This window comes from Grus americana, chromosome 15 (assembly GCF_028858705.1).
Source record: "Grus americana isolate bGruAme1 chromosome 15, bGruAme1.mat, whole genome shotgun sequence".
Lineage (NCBI taxonomy): Eukaryota > Metazoa > Chordata > Aves > Gruiformes > Gruidae > Grus > Grus americana.
The window spans coordinates 12,419,867-12,441,243 of record NC_072866.1 but is presented as its reverse complement, the minus strand read 5'-3'; the positions used below and the strand labels follow the sequence as shown (position 1 = coordinate 12,441,243).

At 42.4% G+C, this 21,377-nt stretch overlaps 1 protein-coding gene across 5 annotated transcripts in view; it reads right to left on the bottom strand.

Annotated features, from left to right (window-relative positions):
- Nucleotides 1–273: 273 nt before the first annotated feature.
- The window catches only part of CARD11 (caspase recruitment domain family member 11), a 114,071-nt gene continuing 92,967 nt past the window's right edge, over nt 274–21,377 (bottom strand). For all 5 annotated transcript variants that reach the window (XM_054842569.1, XM_054842568.1, XM_054842567.1 and 2 more), the window contains 18 exons: nt 21,233–21,358; nt 20,546–20,743; nt 19,880–20,059; nt 18,816–18,870; nt 17,443–17,558; nt 15,582–15,685; nt 12,875–12,927; nt 11,931–12,063; nt 11,156–11,357; nt 10,189–10,315; nt 8,843–9,083; nt 8,333–8,429; nt 6,408–6,503; nt 5,339–5,471; nt 4,597–4,776; nt 3,319–3,443; nt 2,361–2,476; nt 274–1,805 (listed from right to left, as the gene is read on the bottom strand). In XM_054842569.1, the coding sequence (XP_054698544.1) occupies nt 1,601–1,805; nt 2,361–2,476; nt 3,319–3,443; nt 4,597–4,776; nt 5,339–5,471; nt 6,408–6,503; nt 8,333–8,429; nt 8,843–9,083; nt 10,189–10,315; nt 11,156–11,357; nt 11,931–12,063; nt 12,875–12,927; nt 15,582–15,685; nt 17,443–17,558; nt 18,816–18,870; nt 19,880–20,059; nt 20,546–20,743; nt 21,233–21,358 (2,487 nt within the window). In that variant the 3' untranslated portion in view covers nt 274–1,600. The remainder of the gene's footprint in view (nt 1,806–2,360; nt 2,477–3,318; nt 3,444–4,596; nt 4,777–5,338; nt 5,472–6,407; nt 6,504–8,332; nt 8,430–8,842; nt 9,084–10,188; nt 10,316–11,155; nt 11,358–11,930; nt 12,064–12,874; nt 12,928–15,581; nt 15,686–17,442; nt 17,559–18,815; nt 18,871–19,879; nt 20,060–20,545; nt 20,744–21,232; nt 21,359–21,377) is intronic.

The following is a 21,377-nucleotide window of genomic DNA, read 5'->3' as shown; positions in this document are numbered from 1 at the left end:
TGACCCAATCTACCTGAGAGACACCCACCACATCAGAAGCTCATTGCAAAGACCACCTAGCAGTTGACCTAGTGAGGGCAACCAGGCCAGACGTTTTGCTTGGATTCTGCTTGTCTTTTCATTGCCAGCTGCTGCACGCCAGCCTGAAGCACCAAGATGGGGGACTTGGGATGAACACAGCAGCAAAGGTAAATTTGTTATTAAATGCATCTTAAAAGGGAGGGATATGGCAAGGAATGAAGGATCTGAGGATAATGGGATGTACAACTCTTCATCTGTAGGTCAATTTTTATTGCATTTCAGATCAGCAGTTGTGTAAGTCATTATTGTCTGGTCAGTTTTATTGAATCAATTTGGCGGTCTCAAAACGGTGTCTAATGTATAGAGGAAAAATTTTAAAAGACTGAAGATATTTAGGAGTCTAAGTCCCACTTATTATCAGTGGAACTTAAACTCTCTGCGGAGTTAAGTGCTTTTGAAAACGGGATGTGGTCTTCTAAGTCACGTACACACTTTTAAAAATATTATCCTACTTGGCCACAGCACAGTGTGATGCTTGCTGGTCTCCTGGCTGTCGATCATGGCAGAGAGGTCAAGGACTGAGCGGCTTGCAGTGATTACTGGCTTATGAAATTTTCCTTTTCTTCTTCTCAGAACAGTCCCTCCTGTTGAGAGCAGGCGTGTTGGCAGGCGATGATGTTGTAGAGAAATACAGATTTCAGTGGAGAAACAGAGAAACCTGTTGTCTGGAGAAGGCACCATGGTATTTTTCACAAGTAAAAAATGTTAAAAATTGACAGATGTACAAATGAATACAATGCAGAGGTAGGGATAAACTAAATAAAGCATTGGCAGATCTGGAAAGATCCGATGTGTGCTGGGACAGGGGAGTCTTTTTCCCTGTAAGTGCCAGGACTACAAAGGAAACCTGCAAAACTGTTAAATAAAACCTGGGTTTAAAAAAGAAGGGAAAATTGTCATTTTAATTAATGCCAGGAATAATAGCTATTTTCTTCTCTTCCGATTAAAATGGTTATGGAAACACAGGGCTACAGAGCTGCTATGGCCATCAGCGGTAGTGTTGCTGCTGCCACCAACCAGCCTTCAGCTTCCCTGATTGCGTACGTTCAGAATCTCACCTCAGGGTGTGTGTGGGACACATCTCAGTTCCATATCCTTTAGCCCAATCCTCATGCTTTATTCATCTTAGTTTCCACTAATCGGGTCTCATCAGGAGTTTTCAATGAGCCAAATGTGATGCATATTTTTAACATAATAAATTACCCCAAGCTCCCTCTCAAGATCTTTGTCCTTCTCACATGTGACGCAGTCGCTGTCCCTTAAGAGATGTCAGTGGGTCAGAAGTGGTGGCGGTGGCTGTGGTCTGACCTGCATCCCAGATCCCCAGCACCTGAGACGCTGGCTATTCAACACAGCTCCAGTTCCATTCCACACATGCATTCTGCCAGCAGGAAGTCCCCAGCCAGCAAGGGTGAAACAGGAGTGAGCACTGGGCACCTAACCAGAGAATTCCGCGAGCCCCTACTCCACCTGGGTATGTCCTTTTGTCACCAAAGAGCTCCATTTTACTTATAGTTTTTTATAGCTGATCTTCATCTACCCAGATAGTTTTACGCTGCTCTTCTCCGATCCTGTCTTTTATTGTTCGGATAAGATCTTCAATACTGCTCCATGCATCTGCCTCCACAGAGGCATAAAGACACGGCAGCGCTTCCAGTTCTTTCTCCTTCAGACGGCACATACGTAAAAACTCATCTTCAGTCTCCGGCTTTGGCAATAGTTTCCTGTATCAAATGAACAGACCAAAAATAAATGTCTTACATTTTAAGTTAATCCTGTAGTCCCAGCTGCCCCATCAAGAATTTATTTTCTACTGACTATATACAAGCAATAAAAGCAGTGGAGAATACAGCTACTCCAGGTCTATCCTCCTACTACATCCATGCTGCCCCCAAGGAAAAATATTTGCTATGGGGAAACAATTTAAGAGGATGTAGGGAGAGCGCAAGCGTTTACGACCTTTCCTCTTCCAGCTAGCATTACCTTAAGAAATGCTGTGGGAGTGCTGAGCATGGAGAAACCCACATATTCTTCAGTCTCATCCTCTCACAATGCTCTATGCTATCAGTGACAGTGAAAGAGGGCTAGATTTGGGGAATTCCTGCTTTCCCCGGTTGTAAGATTTCAGGGAGGAGTCATGGGAGGAAATAGTGCACGTAGCAGCACCAGATGAAGAGAGAAGAGGTTCGTTATTTCTCTCAGTGAGAACATTATTGGACTCGAGAATTATTCACTGGATAAGATGGAATATCAAATATGTAAAAGGTTTGATATGTTACCTGAACCTCTTGATGTTTTTCTCTGAGACTCTGATAAAGAGAACAATAGGATATATCTTGGCTTTGATTAAATCCTTTGTGCAGCTTATTCCAGCTTCCAGGAGACAATGCTTGTTCTAAAAACAAAGTCATAACAGTGTCACAAAGGAACAGCCGCTGCTGTCGGATCTCGAGATAAAGGTATCCATACCTTATGGGGTCAGCTGAAAAGCTCTCCATTTACCATTGTACTGATTTAAAACCTTTTAATCAAATATACATTTAAAGTCCAAACTCCTCCTACTGGTTTAAAACTAGTCAGTCAAATAACAGCTGAGCTTAATAGCTTTCTGAAAAGGTTTAAAATATAAATGAATTGATCTAAAGATGAAGAGTACGATAAAATACCAGTTTTACATATATACACAAACACACATACTTGCTCTTTTTCAGAGAGAACATCTACTGCAACTACTTGTGAGAGAAAAAAACAACACTTTAAATCTCCTTTTTTTCCATGCTGTGCATCAAATCTGCTCCACTTGATATGAGATCTCAGTCTTTGACATTGTTATCTTTGTACTGTACACCCCCGTGTCTGTGTTTGAGGCTATCCTTTCTCTTGTCTGGGCCCTTGTATCTCTTACTCTCTCGCACATTCATATATACTTATGATATGAAAAGGAACTGAATGAGGGATGGAGCATAGAAAATGAAAGGATATTTTCCTGCATCAATGTGGGTCATCACAGGGAATGAGCGAGAATATAAAAGGATATAGCCGAGGATGAAAAAGAAAAGGAAAAGCAAGAGCACAAATAAAAGCCATTTGGTAGAATAAATATAAATCTGATATTGAAGGTGGGCAAGAGAGAGAACGTGCAACTGTGAATTGGCCAGTCTCTTATTAAAGAGGAGACATACGCTGCAGACAGGTTCACAGACAGCCTGCTGAGGGGGTACAGAGTACTCTAAGCACCTTGGCAGTGACAGCCTCGATATTGGCAGGTACGATACATTCATATGTGTTCAGATTCTTCTCTCTGCTGAAGATGATAGTCTCCGTTCTTTGCTTCCTTAAGAACTCTTCCTTTGTTACAATATCTGGAAAGAGATGTGGATGAGGACAACAATCAAGATTACAACAACAGAACACCTAGAAAACAATCCAACAGTACTTCACGTAGGATGTAAGGATGGTTCAGGGAAAGCAGACGAGCAATGAATTGTCTCAACAGCTGCCTCATTTCTTCCATTGAATTCAATTAAAGCCTAATCTGATCACAGCTGAGCATCTCAGCTATATCCTGCACCAATGAGTCCTTGGACAATTACTACAACACTATGAAGGCATTAAATTAAAACAGTAAATACAATTCCAGCATCTAATGTTATACAGGAACGTTTCAGGGCTGGAGGATGCCGAGAAGTGCTAAAAAAAGGTCTCTTCAGTACAGGCTCCTAAAACAAGGATTTAGTGTTCCAACATTTGTGTTTAAAGTTTCAAAAAATTTGGCTTAGGTTGCAATGTGTGATACTGGCCCCCTTGTGAATTGCAGCTCTACATCAAAGCTTTTGGTTTATGTTGCAAGACAGGAGATATTTATTATAATACTTAACTTTTCAGTTTCTCTATCTGGATATCTGTAAGACTGCATACTATGCGGTGGGTATTCAATATTAGTGTAAAAATGAAACGTCAGCTGTGTTTAATGCTGTGTTGTATACAATCCTGCCCTACAGCAATCATGGTACTGCGTATTGCTTTAATAGTAAATACTTAGCATGGAAGAAAATCAGCCTTTCGAGTAGATCAAATGCACAATCTTCACAGCCTTGGACGAGATAGAAACCTAAAGTTGCTCTAGGGAAGATATTCCTCATAATGGCAAATACTAGAAACAAATTAATCAAAATTTCACATTGCCTAGATATGCAGTATGCAAACAGTATGCAAGCAGAAAGAGCACTCGCAGCATTTCAGTCTCTGAGGGGCAGCCTAGCAACCGCACAGCATACACATGGATAATATTCATAGCCACAGAATCTCATAACCATGTGCACTGGCTGGCTCAAAAACATTCAAATATTTCAGATATTCTCAAAAAGCAGGATTTATAGCTACACATAACTCTGATGTGGCTTGAAGTACCTCAAGCAGCTATCACAGGCGCGTGCCCCTACATGTGCACACATATATATGTTCATATTTCCAACACTGAGGGTTAACAGTCATGGTCCTCTTTTATCCCATTACCTGGCTTGCATATGTTGAATTCCAGGGCACCTCCAGAGTTGAGAAGCTTCTGTACCAAGGTCTTGGCAAGCATGGTGGGAGTGAAAAGCACGGGGCGCCGGCGCTCACAGTGGATTGGTCTCACCAGGCTATAAGGGATCAGACTGAGCCTCTTACTGATTTCATTTTCGGAATCCAAATCTGAGTAAAGAACAAGACATTTATCCTCTCTTTTCCTCTCCATCAGTATTTGGAGAAAAAGAAGGAGAAACACATGAACTAGAAATGACATGGTTAGTCACACCAGTCCTTCCTTCTCTTTGGCAGGGTTGTCTTTACTATATATCCAGTAGCATAATGTCCAACCTAATACTAAAGAATTCAAGTGCCTTTTAACTTTCAAGAGATTATTTCATAGTTTAACAGGACACTTGCTTGGAGAATCTTTCTGCTTATAGGCTTGACTTACTTTGAGTTAAATGTTTTTGGACGAAGAGCAAGAAAGCACCTAGGAACAACTGCCAACCAAACAGGAAGTTTCAGTGTCCTAAACTTGCTCACGAAGGCTTAGTGCCCCAAGCACTTTTAGCAAAATCAGTTTTGGTCACAAATGCTGTCGAATTTGTGCATAGAGTGGACCACAGATGCTAGTGGTAGGAAAGATCTATGACATTTGTCACAGCCATGCTGCTATATAGACCTTAACGTAGGCCTTTATATCAGTGCCGTGTGTGTAAAAGCCATTACTATTTTATATCCATACCTTCCAATTTGTCAGGCAACAGCTTCTTTGCTTCAGATGAGGTCCGTGCCAGACCAGAGGGCCAGCCAGTGACGATACGGACTCGCTCATTACTATTCATACGCTTATATTTGTTTTCAGACCTACTGACAAACTGAAAAGGTGAACAAAGAGATTTGACCCTCATATCTTACATTCTTTGTTCTCCCATGCATTCATCAGCCCACACTTGTTCTCTACAAGATCTGAATTACCTATGTCTATCAAAGCCAAGACTCCATGGATCTGTTGACTGAATTCTAAGGCTCTTTAAATATCATAGATCTGATTCAGAGCCTTTGTTAATCCCCTTTGGGATTTCTTATTTTCTTCTCTGCTCTTAGCAACATGTTCTTTTTCTTCGCAGAGCTCCCTGCTATCACCAGCACAAGTGCTGGTGTGTCCACAGCAGAGTAACGTACCCACTCTAAGTAACCGCACAAATGTATCACAGGTTATACCCCAAACTCTGCCTCTTCTTTGCTGTACCACGGAGACTTAAAACCTCCCAAATGGCACTTTTTTACACTGAGAAATAGGCTTCATGCTTTCATTCCCCATCCACCCAACGATTCCTCTATCCAAATATTAATTCCTCCTCCTGTATATTTGCTAACCTTCACAACCATCTTCTTTCTCAAGACTTTTTTGTCCTTCACTCACACAAGTCTCTGTCACACTCAGAGTCACTGACCTCAAATTAAAGGACTATTTTCTGATGGAACCTCACCTCACAGAGACTTGGGGATTTGGTCTAGCCCAATGGATTTGTCCTTATGCTTCAAGCAAAACACATTTCAGCCTCTGATGGCAGACGTGTTTGTAACGGAAGGCATGCACTTAAAAATAAACCCCCCGCATCACAAGAGCAGTTAGAAAACGTGACCCATTCATCTTTTTTTCATATATTAATTCTCTTTTTGAGAGGAATAAATCCCGATACAACCTCTATAGCTGAGGTGGGGTTTCTGGGGAATTAGGATAGCTTGAGAATATCCACCGTTCAGATTCACTATTTCAGACATTGCATGGAGGATTTGAACTTTATTACCTGTAATATTTGGCCCAAAAGAAAGCTTGCTCTGGATAGGCGAGGGCTGGCTTTTGGGTCATTCTGTGGGGCGGGCTCCTCTGGCTGCAATGTATTCTAGTAAAAAATAACACAAGAATTTGTCTTTTCCTCCCTCTTTGTTTTGTTTTGTTTGTTGTTTGTTTAAATCACAGCATTTGAGAAACAGAACAAGCAAAAGCAGATACTTTGTATTTCCAATAGAAGGGATAATGACTGATTCATATCTATCCCAAATAGAATGTTCTAAGCAAACTGTAGACGTAGCATGGCCTATGCTGAGAAACATCGCTTCTGTTACTGCTCTTCCACATTCTTTTCTTCACAGGAGACTGCTCTCCACAGCGTATGAAAGAGGTGATTTCTGCGCCAAGAAATAGCATGCAAAGATTTTGCTTTCACTAGCATCTCTGCCAGTGATCTCTCTCCCTTTGATCAGTGGGGACTGGAGTACAGAAGGAATGTGTGACACTTAACCTTGATTGAAATCAAATACAAGCACTGGCTACAGTGTCTCTACAAATATTAGAAGCATATATGTCTCCCAAGCTCTAAAAATAACTTATTGCAGAATCACAGAATGGTATGGGTTGGAAGAGACCTCAAAGAAGGGACCCTGCCATGGGCAGGGACACCCTCCACCAGCCCAGGTTGCCCAAAGCCCCATCCAACCTGGCCTTGGACACTGCCAGGGATGGGGCATCCACAGCTTCTCTGGGCAGCCTGTGCCAGGGCCTCACCTCCCTCACGGGGAAGAATTTCTTTCTAACATCTAATCTAAATCTTTCAGTTTAAAGCCATTACACCTTCTCTGGACTCTCTCCAACAGCTCCATGTATGTCTGGGGCCCCCAGAGCTGGACGCAGTACTCCAGGTGGGGTCTCACAAGAGTGGAGTAGAGGGGGAAAAATCCCCTCCCTTGACCTGCTGGTCACACCTCTTTTGATGCAGCCCAGGACACGGTTGGCTTTCTGGGCTGCAAGCTCACATTGCCAGGTCACGTTGAGCTTCTCATCCACCAACACCCCCAAGTCCTTCTCCTCGGGGCTGCTCTCAATCCATTCTCTGCCCAGCCTGTAGTTGTGCTTGGGATTGCCCTGACCCACGTGCAGGACCTTGCACTTGGCCTTGTTGAACTTCATGAGGTTCACAGGGGCCCACCTCTCCAGCCTGTCAAGGTCCCTCTGGATGGCATCCCTTCCCTCCAGCGTGTCAACCACACCACACAGCTTGGTGTCGTCGGCAAACTTGCTGAGGGTGCACTCGATCCCACTGTCCATGTCGCCGACAAAGATGTTAAACAGATGTTAACCATAACTTATGGCAACTAATACACCAGGAAGTTAGTTTTTCATTATGTAAAGATGGAATTATTTGGTCTAAAAAATGAAAAGTCAAATTAATTTCACTGAGGGAAAAGGAGAAATCGGCAGGGCTCTTGTGTGTGAAGACTTGATAATCCCACTGCTCTCCATAGCGTGTAGGTTGGAAGAGACATGTCTTTCTAATATGGGACAATGATAGCTCTGTAGATTAGATGCTTGTTCACAGCAGGAGATAAATAGTTCTGATTATTAACTCCAAGGACACAGCTTCTTCCTCATGTGGATATGAAGATGCATTAGAGGCTTACAGGCAGAGAAGAATGAAAAGGATTATCTAAGACACAGAACAGATATTAGACTTTTAAAGTGTACTCCCTTGTAGTTGGAAGGGTTAATAGCCTGCCGGAGCTAGGTCCATTGCCAGGGACAATATTATTTGAAGTAAACTTAAGGTCCCCATTGCCTGGGACAATCAAAACCTACATAGAGTATAAGCAGGATTTTCTGTAAAATTAACATAATGAACAACAAGTAGCAGTGGAGTAACAGGTGTTTAAAAAGACCTTATTTGTAGATACTTACCCGGAGTGCCCGAAGGGTATTGTATGAGCTTTCTGTCTCATCTCTGCTTCCTCTGTGCATCAGACGCTGCAGCTTCACCAAAAGAAGTTGCTGGGCTCTGAAAGAAAGGACGGGATCACATAGATCAAGATATCTTTGAAACCACTCAGAAGAAGGCTGGACTGCAATGGGTCTGTGCTTACAGAAAAGATTAAATTGAAATAGCAGTGAGGACTGCCTGAACCACACAGTAAATGCAGGAACAAAATAATGAGCAGGACTGCAGTGCAGTTAAGGATTAAAGAATCTCCGTGGCATATTTTTCTATGCTACTTTTTGAGAAATCCACATTATTCTTTCAGGTAACATCTGGACTCTCCTTCCTACAGCTTTACAGCTCATATTACAGTTTAACACCACCAGGCTTTGTCTCAAAAATTAAGGCATATACCCCTTTCCTTACAGCAGGTACGAATTTCCCCGTGTACAGCACCACTGCTCTCAGCCGTGGTCACTCAGCGTTACACTCACCTGCTGTAGCTGGGAATAGTCCCCATTTCCAGGTCCTTGTCCGTGAAAGGATCGACTCTGGCACACAGCCACTCGTGCTTCCCCTGGTACATGGTGTCAAGAATATGAACAATCTCATCACATTTCACTGACAGGGAGCAGGAGTCCAGCTGGCTGGAGATGTTCAGATTCAAGCGGATATGAAATGAGTCCCCCGACGTGATCAGCCCTTCTTCCAGTTCCGACAGCAGTTTCCGGTAACCTGCAGCAGGGAAGGAAGGGGTGATGCATGATCGTTACTGGTCAGACCTCAGTATTGCCGCATTGCTGGGCATCCTCTGGGAGAAGCACACAGCACAAACTTCTGAGGGTCCTCCGAGAGAGGGTTTATGCTTCCAGAGTGCTAGTTACACTGGTTCCAACAAGGTTACGGGCCTGCACCTTGAAGACACTGATGGGGCATTGATTTAGAAGCAGCTCACGCTACTGGTAGCAGAATCTGTGAGAATACACTCATTATAATGATACTTCTAGGTAACTCCATTTTCAGCACTCCACACATGACCTGTGAGACAGAGAACTTCTCAGCAAAGATGCAGACGCAGCTATAGCCCATCCTGTATGTACAGAGTTCTGCCTCCAGTTTTAATGACAAGCTATTCCCTTTATTATTAGCTCTAATTGGCACTCCCACAATCTATAACATGCTTTATCTACAGTTAAGTGGTGCTCAAAAAAAAAATTGCAATAGTCTTTCCTACCTTTGAAAACATCAAAGAAAATCAAAGACATCACTTCCTGTGTGATCTATGCAGCTGAAATTCTCTAACCAGCATTAAAAAAAACCCACAAATTTATATACACCAGTAAAAAATGGATTTTGGAATGTAATTTTTGATCCATAACCTGAAATTATCATTACAGGCCATGAACACTAAAATCAAATTCTGTTCATCACACGTGCACTCCAGCTGTTAAGAAAAAGCCACAAAGGTAATAAACAGAGAAACTCCGTCAGGTAAATGCTAAATCGACTTCAGCTGGATAAAGATGATGCAGCTCACCACATTGTATTACAGAAAACTGTACATAAAAATAATCTCGATGTTTTTTGTGAGTCATGTCATTATTGGCCCACCATGTAAATTCTTCAGAGTCCTGTAGTGACAAGCACACGGGCTTTTTTTTGTTCTCGGTCACAAAGCTAAAAGCTGGAGCAGTTACACAGAGTAGCTATAATTAACATCAGCGGGCATGCTTCAAATTTATACCAATACAAAGGATATTCTGGTTCTGTCATTCTCATCCAGACAAGTTAGTATAAGAGACCTGGGACTATCTGAGATGAGAAATACTTTTGGTCTTACCTTCGTGATTTGATTTGTACTGGAGTGTTACTGGACCACCACACCTCTGAATTGTCCAGTGAACTTCTTCCTTTGTGCAAGTATCCAAGGGAACACTCTGATTTTCCCCTTTGATGCAGCCCTCCAACTAGACATGAAAGAAATATTACACTCCAGTGCGGGTTCAATCTCTGAGTCAATTATACCATTTTTTTAAAGCGGCATAATCTTTTTCTGATTAAACAATGCAGGAACTTTGTTATCAGGATGCAGGTTATGTTTAATTTCTTTTCTCTCAAATTAGGAACTCTAGCAGTCAACAGAACTGCAGCTCTTTGACAATCCCAGGCTTCCCAGTAGTAAGTAGTGCAAGAATATATATTGTGGGGTTTTTTTTTTTTTCCCCCTTGGAGGCATTTTAATAGGAAAATGGTTTGGGAACATTGGCAATGGAGAGAAAACTAAGGAAAGAGCAACTTAGCAGAAGCACCGCTGAACTCCTGCTTATGTGATGGAGGGACAGGTATGCAGCTGTGCAGCCCTTCTTCCCATTCACACTGCAGCTGTATCCCTTTCTGTTCATAACATGTCCAGTCCCAAGACAGGCCACTCTGAAGAACGGTTTAGGAGTCACCATGCTAAGTAGCATGAACTTCCTTTCAGGTAGGAGAGTACTAGGAAGTCGAGAACAAATCCCATTCTAGTCTTATTCAAAGGGGCTGCACTACACAGCATTAAAGAAAGCATCGGTTGCTCTAATCTCTTCCATACAGAGCTACTGTAAAGTGCAGAAGTGTGTGCATGTGATGGATGAGCGTAAATATGATTCGCCCATATTTTCATAGTCAATAGATTTTCTTCTGAATGAGTCACATGCTTTGTCATTAATACAAGATAAAAGGAAAAATGAAGGAAATTATTGTGGTGAGTGTGCATACACATAGGTGGACAGACATCCAATACTGTTTATTGATTATTTTATGCTCACCAGTAGGATTTGGTGTCCCTCTCGAAGACCTGCTTTCTCTGCAAGTGATCCTGTCTTGACAGAGCTAATGAAGCTCCCTTTATCATTACCCCCAACCAGAGTGATTTCTGAATTGAGACTGTCTCCATTCAGCGTTACGCGCTGGATAGTATGGCAGGAGTTTCTAATGCGACCAACAGATGTAACAGAGGGACGAAAAGGTCTGTGTTCATGAAAGGAAGCAACAGTTAGTTATCTCTGCTTTTAGCTACCACTCCAGAGTTAAATGCGTGCATAATAAATGAGTGACATATAAATAAACTTTCAGCATTAGCAAGCACTAGGATCTAAGGACTCTAAAAGAAATCCTTCTCATTACTGCATAAGTTCTGGAGAAGAGCACCTGGATAGCTTCAAGTGCTCTGACATGACTGAATAACTCAGATGTATAATAGTACCTCACCTAGCAACCTGTGGCAGGAAGGTAACAAGGCCACAAGGATAAATTTAAGCCCCTAGAACATTTTGTCTGCCTTGAAGTATTTGAAATTTTAGGATGACCTCCACTGGTTTACAGGATATGAAAGGGCTCCAAAATAACATGTTATACTGCTGCTGACATAAAGAAGTAAAGACTCAGCACAGTATCACGAGATACTTGTGTCAAACAACAACTTGTGACATCCTATTCCTGCCATTATATCTTCAGCAACCACTAGATAAATGGAGGATCTCTACCATAGTAGCCTTTCCCCTCAGTCTCTGTCTAAGGTAGGTAAACTGGCATCTCAAGTACCTTTCCAGAGAGAACTTTCTAAATATGGAGTTGACATGCTCAAGCTCATAGGCATCCAGGCCTTCCGACTGATGAGAAGAAGAGGAAGAGTGCACCGAAGGAGCTCCATGTGACTGCCTGTCATGACTGTCATCTGAAAAGAGTGACAAGAATGAAAATGAGTCCTAGACAGAGTGACAAAGATGGAAAAGGGGTAAATGGATGTTGGACTGATCCCAGCCAAAGCTGAAGGGGGAAATTCCTGATGCAGAGGCATGATTCATGTCCACAGGCCATGGCAAGGAATGCCAGTCCTGCTTACTGGACCTACCTCATCACTCTCACAGAACAGCAAGTTGGAAGGGACCTCTGGAGACTGCCTAGTCAAACCCCCTGCTCGTAGCAGGGTCAGCTAGAGAGGCTTGCTCAGGACTTGTCCAGTTGGGTTTTTAATATCTCCCAGGATGAAGACTAGTCAACCTCTCTGGACAACCCTGTTCCAGTGTTTGACCACCCTCACAGTAAAAAAGCGCTCCCCCCGCTCCCCCATTTAAATGGGATTGGTTGTTGTTCAGTTTGTGCCCATTACTTCTTCTCCTTTCATTGGGTAGCACTGAGAAGAGTCTGGCTCTGTCTTCATTGCTCTTTCCCTTCTCAATTTGATGCTTTCCTCATTTTAAGGCTGGAGGTCTTATCAACTTGCAAACCTCAGCCAAGCACCCTCCATCTATTCATTCAGTCTAATCCTTCTCCCACTTTTAGTTCTTCAGGAATAACTTCTTTCTTATTCTCACCACTAGTTGCCCCTTTGTTTTCTTGTTGTGATGAACTGACTTGATTTTTTCTTAGACTTTGTGTCCCATCTTATTTAGACCAGGAGTTGATTATTTGACAGCACCTGTAGCTGGTGAGTTAACCACATAGATCTCATAGTTAAACTATACAAATGATATCCTCTTGCTTACCATCCATCTCCAAAGCATCATATCCAAAGCTGTCATTGTCCTCTTCAACGAGGCTGGAATTAAAAACAAAGCATGAGATAATGGGGCGGGGGGAGAGAGAGAGAGAGAGAAAGCTATTTACTTTCCAACTTTCAGCAGTTTTCATTAATTTCTGAAGGAGGAACTTTTTCTGTGAAAAACAAAGATGTCGGAGGTGTTGCATTAGGCAATGGTGCAGCTGCAAAAAAAATAAGCAAGTAAACTACTTGTGGGCCAGGGAAGAAGTAGGAAGATGGCAAGAAGACAGTATGTGTCAGCCGACGTGGGAAGCACGTGAAACAGCAAGAAGATTCAGAAGGAAGAACTGCTAACAGCAGTGCGGGAACGAAGATATTGCTGAAAACAAAGGGAAGCTGCTGACTGATGGTCTCATATGTGTGACTTACACCATACCTGCTTCAGCGCTGAGATAAATGGTTGCATAATACCTGCTGTACATATACTGCAGCATGGGTTTTTTCCACGATAGATCAAAAATGTCAGAAGCTCACTGATGGACAGAGTGAATGCATGGAAAGTGACTGAGGTGCAGGAGTAAAGGAGTAATTTACCTGCTTGATTTAAAGTCCTTGAAGTATTTTGTAATGGTACCTTGCATGGGTTACTCAGATACCTACAGTAACAGAATGGCAAGGCGTATCAAGCTTTTGCACAGAAACTTGTACGCCGCAGCTCTGGTCCCAGTCCAGCTCCCACTGACACAACCTTTTCTGTTAAGGGTGACTGGATTACTTGGCCTTAAACACAAACAGTTAAAGTTCACCAAAATTTTGCTGTTAAAGGGATACTGGGGATGTCCATCCAAGTGAGCGACCTGTCTGATTCATTAAAGCATGTCCTTTGGTTGCAAAGCTGTTTAAATAACAGCTCATTGCTTTTCCCATTCAGAATGATTTGTAGGTCTCCTGTGGAGCTGATATTCCTCGTATTTGGCTTCAGGTGAAGGGTGAATTTTTGCAGCCGGTCTGGGGAGAACCAGCTGTTTTTACACTGTGCATAAGCAGGGAAATAATACACCTCTTCCTACATATTAAATTATGATCTCACATTTTTTCATGCAAATCAAGATCAGATGAACGGTGAAACCTGCAACTTGGCATGCAAATAGCAATTATTTTGGATTATGTTTACAAACAAGTTAAAAAACCTTAGTGGGCTAATTATAAAGTTATATACTACAGTGAACTTTGGGGCATGCTCTTGAATTACTTGACTTTAGTGATTATTAGCTCAAAAAAGTAAGGCCACACGCAGACCTTGCTCCAGGGTATCTTTTCCTCCCCCTTGCCCGCGGGAAAGAGCATCTAACATAAGAAAAATTTTCAGATTTCAGTACAGTTCAGTCTTCCCATGCCTTAACATGTGGAACAGGATATAATCAGAGCTATAGTGAAATAAGTCCACAAGATGAATAATATCCATGTAATCTTTACTGCATTCTGTAATATACTGCAAATATTTAAATGTTCAAGTGTGCTAAAGGCTTTTCAAGTTAAGCACCTGAAACACGAAATAATCAAATTGTTAACAAAACAGCCCTTCTCCATCTTGAATTAACGGGACACACTTTAAAAAGGGGCTTGGAGGAAAATATAGTAGAAGCTAAGAGAGGCTAGAATAAACTCTGCCTGAATCCTCAGCAGTCTAGAAAATTGTGTGGGAGAACTAGCTGCGGATGACCTCAATGGAAAGCTGTCTTGCAGAATTTTACACAGAGAAGGAGAGGCAAAAGTAGCAGTCTGCCAGAGATGAGTTTGTTTTGAAAAGCACTAAAAATCTAAATAAAGTTCTAATAATGATTAGATCTAAAAAAATAGATCTAATAAAGATTGAAACCCTCCACATACATTGCATTCTTCTAAAGCGGTTTGCTGGAGCTTTGTTCTTTTCTCCTTTGGCTTGGGACCTTTAGGGAATGTATTTGCATCTTCTGATATTTCCGATACCAACAGCGATCCTGTTGACACCAACGCCAAAACGGCACGTCCAAGTACTGCATTGCTATAAACCTTTTAGGAAAGGGGTCAGTGCCATTCAGGGGACTGAGGTGGGCAAGGTCTCTCTCCTTCCCGCCACTGACTCCCCATTCCCCAGCTGATCCGATTTCACTCGCGGGAGAAGTCCAGCCATGACCTGACAGAAGTGGAAGCTGCAGCAGAAGGTGAGACGAAGGGCTTCTCACCATCACTATGGTGAGATACAGAGCCCTGAGCCCGATAAAAACCACCTCCCTCCTCCCCTCCTCCCCCCATTCAAGCTCTCTTTTGGCAGTTTGCAGAGGAGCAGGAGGAGCTCTGAGAGCAGGGGAAAGCACAGGGACACAGACACAGGCAGCATGGAGCTGAGAAGCAAAAGGCGAAGCCATACTAGTCTACAAAGGCAGAGCACATTCTCCAGTAGCATCGGTGCCTCGTCCTTTCAGCACATTTAAAAAGTCAGTGCTGCAGCGGCATCACTGTGTCATTCACACCGGCTGAACTGTCAGAGACTCCTGAGTGTTTTGGGCAAAATGAAGGATGAAGGACTGCAGCTCTGAGAGGTCTGGGAAGTCAGTCCTGCTGCCTAATAGCTCTCCAACCAGAGACAGACACAAGGATGTCTACGGCCCTTTTCGCCACCTCCTTGTGACAACAGGTTCTGAGCATATTTCACCAGCGTGGCTACCTACCTGCAATGAGGGGCATCCTCTTTGCAACGTCGGACTATTGAATCATTTCCTGGAGGCTCAGGAGTGGTAGACATGATACTGTCGTTGCGATTTCTCAGGGTTTGCTTTAAAAAACAAACAAACAAGTGACAGAAGGGTTATCTGTCTTAAATGTGCTATTATTTCTAACTTACAGAAGCATTAACCTGCTAGAGTGCCAGTGGTACTCTGCGCTATGAAGCACATGCAACAGTAAGAAAAATTGATTCTAGACACGCAGAATGCTACATACAAGAGCATTCATATTCATATATTCCAGTATTTTAGCAACATGCACAGCTTGTGTGCTGGCACACTACCTTTTACTGTGACCACATGACTGGCTGATTTACCAAAGAATTTTAACTTTACCCTTGATGTGTGGAGTATGTGTTGCACGGCTGACATACAGGAGGAAGAGGATGAAAAGCAGAATGTCTGTATACTTATATAGATAAATAGTAGGAATGAAGAAGAAAAATACAGATCTTCACACATTTAATTATTAATCTAGTACATTGATGTCCTGGTTTTGGCTGGGATTAAGTTAATTTTCTTTCTGGTAGCCGGTATAGTGCTGTGCTTTGGATTTAGAATGAGAATAACGCTGATAACACCCTGATGTTTTCAGTTGTCTCCGGGTAGTGGTAGTGTCCACACTGAGTCAAGGACCTTTCAGCTCCCCACGCCCTGCCAGGGCCACAAGGAGCTGGGAGAGCACGGCCAGGACAGCTGACCCAGGCTGGCCAAAGGGATATTCCCTGCCAGAGAACATCATGCTCCGGATAGAACTGGGGAAGTGAGCCGGGAGGCAGGATCGCTGCTCTGAAGCAGACTGGGCATTGGGTTGGGTTTTATTCTGCATGTGGTGAGCAATTGCATTTGTGCATCACTTCTTTTATATCTATATATGTGTGTGTGTGTGGTGGTGGTGGTGTTCTCTTCCTTTGTTATCCTATTAAACTGTCTTTATCTCAGCCCCTGAGGTTTTTTTTCCATTCTCCTCCCCATCTCCTTGGGGTGGAGGGGTGCCTGAGCGGCTGCATGGTGCTCAGTTACCAACTGGGGTTAAACCACAACAACTGGAAACTAAACTCTAAATTGTACTACAGGGAAGGCAGTATAAGTCATCTAAATATCCAACAGATATTCCAAAGAATATTCCTAACACAGCTAAGCTTATTACGAATGGCAGGGAGTTCTTTCCTGGCTATTCTTGGATATAATTTTAATTTCCTGGGGGCAGCATTTTTCACAGTGTTGTAGAAAGATGTTTTGTTCTTTGTTATTAACACTCTGCAAGAACACTGTCTCTGTCTGCTTGTCCTGCTGTGTCTGTGCTCACATACGTATAATGGAATATCTACCTTTGGAGATTATGGGGATATAGCAAGCAGGGAAGAAATGGCTTGTCTATGGTATGCAGAAATTTCCAACTGTGATCTGCACCCCTTTTCTCACTCACTGGTACTTAGAGACAGGAAAAACATTAGAGAACTCAAAAATCCCTGAAAATTTTCTTAAATGAATTACAAAGCAGCTTTTAAATAAAATCTCTCCCTTCTAAGAGTAAATGTGAAATGGCAGGAGGAGATGGTGAGAGGTCATAAATACCTTTGAAATATCTTTAAATAAACATAAACCAATTCTGTGATTTCGGAAAAGGCTAATAACATGGCTCAAACAAAATGCTGGTAAAAGGATTAAGGGAGCCCCTGACAAGGGCCTTGAATGTGATCACAGCTGGGATGCTAGCGAAGTGCTAATACTGGGCTGAGAAAGCTCCGAACCACATTAGGAGAGACAGTCGTAGACAAGCAAGGGGCATCTGAAGGCTCCTTACAATTTTGCCGACTTCACAGCTGCTGATGGAGTTACTGATGGAAACAGAATTAGAGGAACTCGTGTCTGTGCGGCCGTTGCTGGCATCAGCCCCATCTTCATCCTGTGCTCTGACTGCTGCGCTCACAGGTGACAGGGAAAAATACAGACACCAGAGAAAATTATGTCAGATCACTTTCAATGCAGAGTCTTTCACAGATTTGCAACAACACTGAGGTTATCTTTCCATTTCAGCTTATCTTGTTTCCCCCAGCCTGCAGGGGACAGAGGCTCCAGGAAGCGCCCTGAGCCCTGCAGCTCTGCCTCCCTTTCCTTCCACGTCAGCGTCCCGACAAAGAACAGAAATGCATGCCACTCTGACAGCCTCTTGCCAACTTTCTCTTTAAACTCTGTCCTGTATGTTTTTATTAGATCTATGAATACTATTTGACAAATTAAAGAAGGATTGGTTTATTAATCTACTATTAAACTTCATCATCTGAATCTGGTAGTCTGCAATAAGGTTGGATCACCGAATTATGCTTTTTTTTTTTTTTTTCAACAAAAAATTTATAATGGGGACCAAGAAGCTTGAGATTCCTCAGCAGCCCCAGGTATCGCAGTGTGAATGTCTTTGTGGACTCCTTCCCTTCCCAGCACCTCTAATTTGTACTAATGTTGCACATTACCTGATACCAAACGCACTGTTTAACACACAATGTCTGGCAGCGGGAACCACGTTTCCCATCATATTTTGTACAACAGTGGGCATGCTGCGCACGTAACAAATAAAGGAAGTTCTGCCTAAGATGGTGTTTGGTTCGAGAACAGTGTTACATAAATAAGAGGAATTAGGAGAAGCTCAAACATGAGTGTACAGCAACAAATTTGGTGACTTGGCAGCTGGCTGATGGGTGGGTCAATCCCCCTCCCTCCAACCTTTGCAATGCTCTAGATTTAAAATTGATTCCCTCTTGCTGAAGGACAAAGGAACTCATTAGACAATCACTAGGATTAGGGTCTTTTCAGCTTGAAGGATTTTTCCAATAGCAAAAAGAGAATAGTATAATGACTTTTAGTACAGGTGTTACACTGATGACTTCAAAAATTTTGTAAACTGAAAGGAAAATTTAGTAAACAGTAAATTTAGGTAAGCTATGGGATACAATATTGTGGGTCTGCAGGGGTATCTTTGGATGGAGAGGACATTCAGGTAGAACACTTGACTACTTTAAATGATGACATTGTTCATTATGAGAAAAACTGTCTATTTTACTGACTTGGACTTAGTTAAGAATTTCCCTGGTTTGCATATTTGTTAAAACAATTAAAAGAGATTATGTGAATGAGACAAAGCAGCAGAAAAGGAATAAGGACATAGGTGCTCTTTCTGACCTTGAAACTCTGATGTTTTGTTCATGCTGACAGGGGATTTAGCTCTTGGATTTATCTACAAGAAAGAGGACAAAAATCAGCACAAATTCAGAATATTTGCCACACACTAAACCAGGCTATTTTCACCCCTTTTTTCACTGTTATGCTGCAATACATTTGCCCTCCTTTAAACAACAGGACAAAAAATATAGAAGATATTTAGGTATCTGAATGCTACGGCAGTGAATGAGAGTCAGCTACCTAACTACTTTTAAAAGTCTGGCCCAAATGCATTGCAATTTCCAGATTCTGCTGAGGGAACAAAGAGACAAAAGGTGAAGTGGGCACCTTGGGACTGGTTTCAGGCAGCTGTTAATACAACAGGCATCCTTTTGGAGTGTGCAATGTAAAAAATGCAGCTCTATTGCCATAAGTAATAACGACAGTCAGAGCTCAGAAAGGTTATAAAGGGCAGGAGAATTCAAATGCAGATGAAAGGAAAGAGAAGCTCAACCCCCCGAATGTTAGATTGTATATTTTTTACAATTCATGAATATAGCATCAGACAATAGCTGTATGAATGCAGCTAGTCGGGGAAATCATGGACCTAACTCATGCTATCCCTTATTCTCAAGTGCGAAGAAATTGCCCTAATTTAATTCTAAATTAGGCAGTTAATTTTGCTCTAGATTGTGTCCATTTCTTTCTATTATTCCTTCCAGCTGATGTGAGCTTTTCTACCAATGCTTCGTTTTCCACCTTCGGTTACTTCTTGTGTGCTGGACTTTGGGCATTATGTCATTTTTTTTCCCACTGCTGTTAAGGAGGCAAAGAATCAATTTATTGACAACGCTCCAAGAATGTGAATGAACAGCAGGAGGAAGCAGAATACACAAAATAGGGAGAAGGGGCAGAAATGGTCTATGAAGCCTGATTATGAGATGCAAATCGCCACAGGGCAAAAACTGACAGCTCGCTATCATCTACAAATCTGCACTTTCAGAGGCATGACCGCAACACGTATTACGTGTCTCAGTTCTAACAGTCCCTGCACTATATCATTCCAGCCTCATATTAAGACACACCTGGATTCCCTTTAGATTCACTCTTCTCTTGAGTCGAGCCTGATCAGGCAAGAAGAATTTGTTGTCTTCTGGAGAATCTTCAGAAGTGGAGGAGTCATCCGCTTCCTGACCATTGGCTTTTGGGCTAGGAGTCCCAAAGGTCTGGGAGATGATGGTAATGGGTAGATTCCGTGGCAAACTCTAAAGGTCAGAAGGAAACACTTCTGAAATCAGTTTGGCACAACTCCTCGTGACCTCCCTTCAGAGTAATCTGATTGAACTTTCTGTGACTCCAGTGCTCCAGAAGCTCACACAGAATGTGGCTCCAGACCCAAATCAGTAATTTAGATTGACGTTTGTGGGGATTTCTGTTCACTGGCACACATCCTCAAAAGTATTTGTAGTTTCTACCCCAGTGTAGAAATGAATTGTCTTTCTGCATTTCTATCCCTTCCATTTAAAATCAAGTTGTGGAGTGCCAGCCTTTGAGAAGCTATGTGCGTGGCACAGACAACTTGAACCCCACTGTACTAAAGAACTCACAACATTGACATTTAGTAGAAGGAGGTTATTTTTTTCAGTTAATTCCTGAAGGGAATTAAAAAAAGTCCCCTCTCCCTTCCACACCAAAATGTTTTTAAAAGCAAGTCTTAAAAACCCCCTCATGTCTGTCTTCCTCAGCCCTACCTGGTCATGAAAGTTATTGTCCTTAGAGAGCCGTCGGAGTTTGCACTCCAGGTTAACAATACAAGCTTCTTTCCGAACCACCTCAATTCGGAGTTCATCGTTTCTCTCCTCCAGCTCTCGAATCTGCTTCCTGTATTTATCTTTTTCAATCAGACAATGCGAATACTGTGTCTGAGCCTCATCACGCGAGCGGAATGCCTGCAGTGGAGAGAGGAAACTGCTTTTGCACCTGGACACCAGACACCTTCTCCTGCTGGTTTTGTTTATAAGGTGGTTGGAACGGGGACTTCAGAACTGGTAACCATTCACCAATTAACACAGCAGTTAGGACCAGGATGTGTCACAGTAGTACCATTAAAAATTATGCTGATGAGGGCAGTTCATTTCCAGCTCCCTCTTGGTTGGTGGCAAAATGCTCCAGAGTGCGAACCAGATGACTTGACACTACTATAAAGCCTGCAGTAGCTGTTAAGATCTTGGTCCTGCCTGCCAGATGCTACGCTGTGGAAACAACCCAATATTATCCTATGTTTAATTACTGTAATGCAAATTCCAACAAGTAGCAATTTCTTGTAACTGTTTATTTTTTAATGGTATTTTGGGTCCAATTACCCACAACTCCCCAAAGCGACACATCTGAGATACAGGCTTTTGCTACCAATTTTCCCCACTTTAACTCTTTGATACCTGGTCTCGCTCCTTTTCCACCTCTTCTAGCTGTATCATCACAGTGTTCATACGGTGCTTGTACATCTCACAGTCTTTTCCTAGTGTTGAACACTTTAACTCCAAATCTTCTTTCTCTTCAAGATACTGGAAATGACAGACTGTT